The 1,342-nt window shown below is 46.4% G+C and overlaps 1 protein-coding gene across 1 annotated transcript in view; it reads right to left on the bottom strand.

Annotated features, from left to right (window-relative positions):
- LOC109829059 overlaps positions 1 to 1,342 on the bottom strand; it is a 9,989-nt gene that overhangs the window by 6,888 nt on the left and 1,759 nt on the right. Inside the window, exon 2 of the mRNA XM_020396133.1 lies at positions 3 to 1,337. Coding sequence (XP_020251722.1) covers positions 3 to 1,337 — 1,335 coding nt within the window. The remainder of the gene's footprint in view (positions 1 to 2; positions 1,338 to 1,342) is intronic.

The following is a 1,342-nucleotide window of genomic DNA, read 5'->3' on the forward strand; positions in this document are numbered from 1 at the left end:
GGTTTGAGAACTTGGGGGTATCCATGGGCCACCAACTCAGATGAAGCAGCCATGTTGTCGACTTTGGGTTCCACCATGTTTTTTGTCAAGGTTCCACTAACTGTGTTATGGGGAATCAAAACTTTTGCAGAATCAAGAACTTCTATGTTTGGATGCACTACGCTCTCTTTCTCATGGGGATGCAATGTATCTTGAGTGAACCGATTGGTTCCAAACTGACTCTCTGTGGGTAATGTCTCGACCTTAGGTACACTATCCGCCGCGACTCCATTAACAATCTTGGGTGGAGAATGCCTCCGAGTTGGGTCAGCCACTCCCATTACTCCCACTTGATGTGAAACCTTCGCATGATCTAAAGCTTCTACATTCGGATGAATAACCCTCCCATTCTCGCGACGAGGTGATGACAGATTACCTGCAACAGTAGCTGTCTCGACTTTGGTCTCCACCAAGTTCTCTGGCTTCAGTGAAGCCTGCAGCCTCATTGGGTCCTCAGAATGATAGCTCTGGAGCACTGTCCTAGTCTCATGAACGGCATTACTTCCTAACCCATTCCCATTTCTCTGCTCATTTACTAGAGTATTAGCATGTGCATGTAATAAAGGTTCCTGACTCATTTGACAATCATTCAATCTCACTGTCCGAAAAATCATGCTAGGCATTTGCTGAATATGAATTGGGTGCAGTGGAGGCATCTCGCTTAAAGGCTGATGATGTAAACTCTTACTATTGTTATTATTACCATTACCACCAGTGCCATTATTATCATTCTGATTCTGATCATATCTACAGAGGTTATCCTCCACAAAGCCCTCAACCTTTCGCTTATCAGACTTCAAATTACTCTCAACAACAGCTAAAGGCTCCATTTTATCCTGTACCGGTCTAAAATTATCCCCAACCGAGACCATAGAAGCAGCATTAAGTAAAAGAGGACAGCCATAAGTCTCAGAACCCAGAATATTAACAAAATTACCATTCAACCGACGAGAAACTAGGGTTTCGTCAGGGGAAAACCTCAACCTCGACGGATCTTGATCAATGGAGCCAAAACTAGTAGAAAGGACCGAAGGACTCATACCTTCCTTTCTCCTGAGATCAATTCCGTTCACGGCGTCGATATAACTCTCGCCATGGCCAGAATCCATCACCTCGCTCGAGTCCGCGGATTCCAGAAACATCCGAATCCGCGCAGATCCATCGGCCACGGTCTCATTTAACCGATCGAACTCCTCCATCATGTTATCGAGATCCTCCTGCGACGAGATCGAGATCAAGGCGTCAAGATCCTCATCGGGGAGCCGGTACTTAACGGCGGTGACGGCGCCGCTGGAAACCTGGC

This window comes from Asparagus officinalis, chromosome 1 (assembly GCF_001876935.1).
Source record: "Asparagus officinalis chromosome 1, Aspof.V1, whole genome shotgun sequence".
Lineage (NCBI taxonomy): Eukaryota > Viridiplantae > Streptophyta > Magnoliopsida > Asparagales > Asparagaceae > Asparagus > Asparagus officinalis.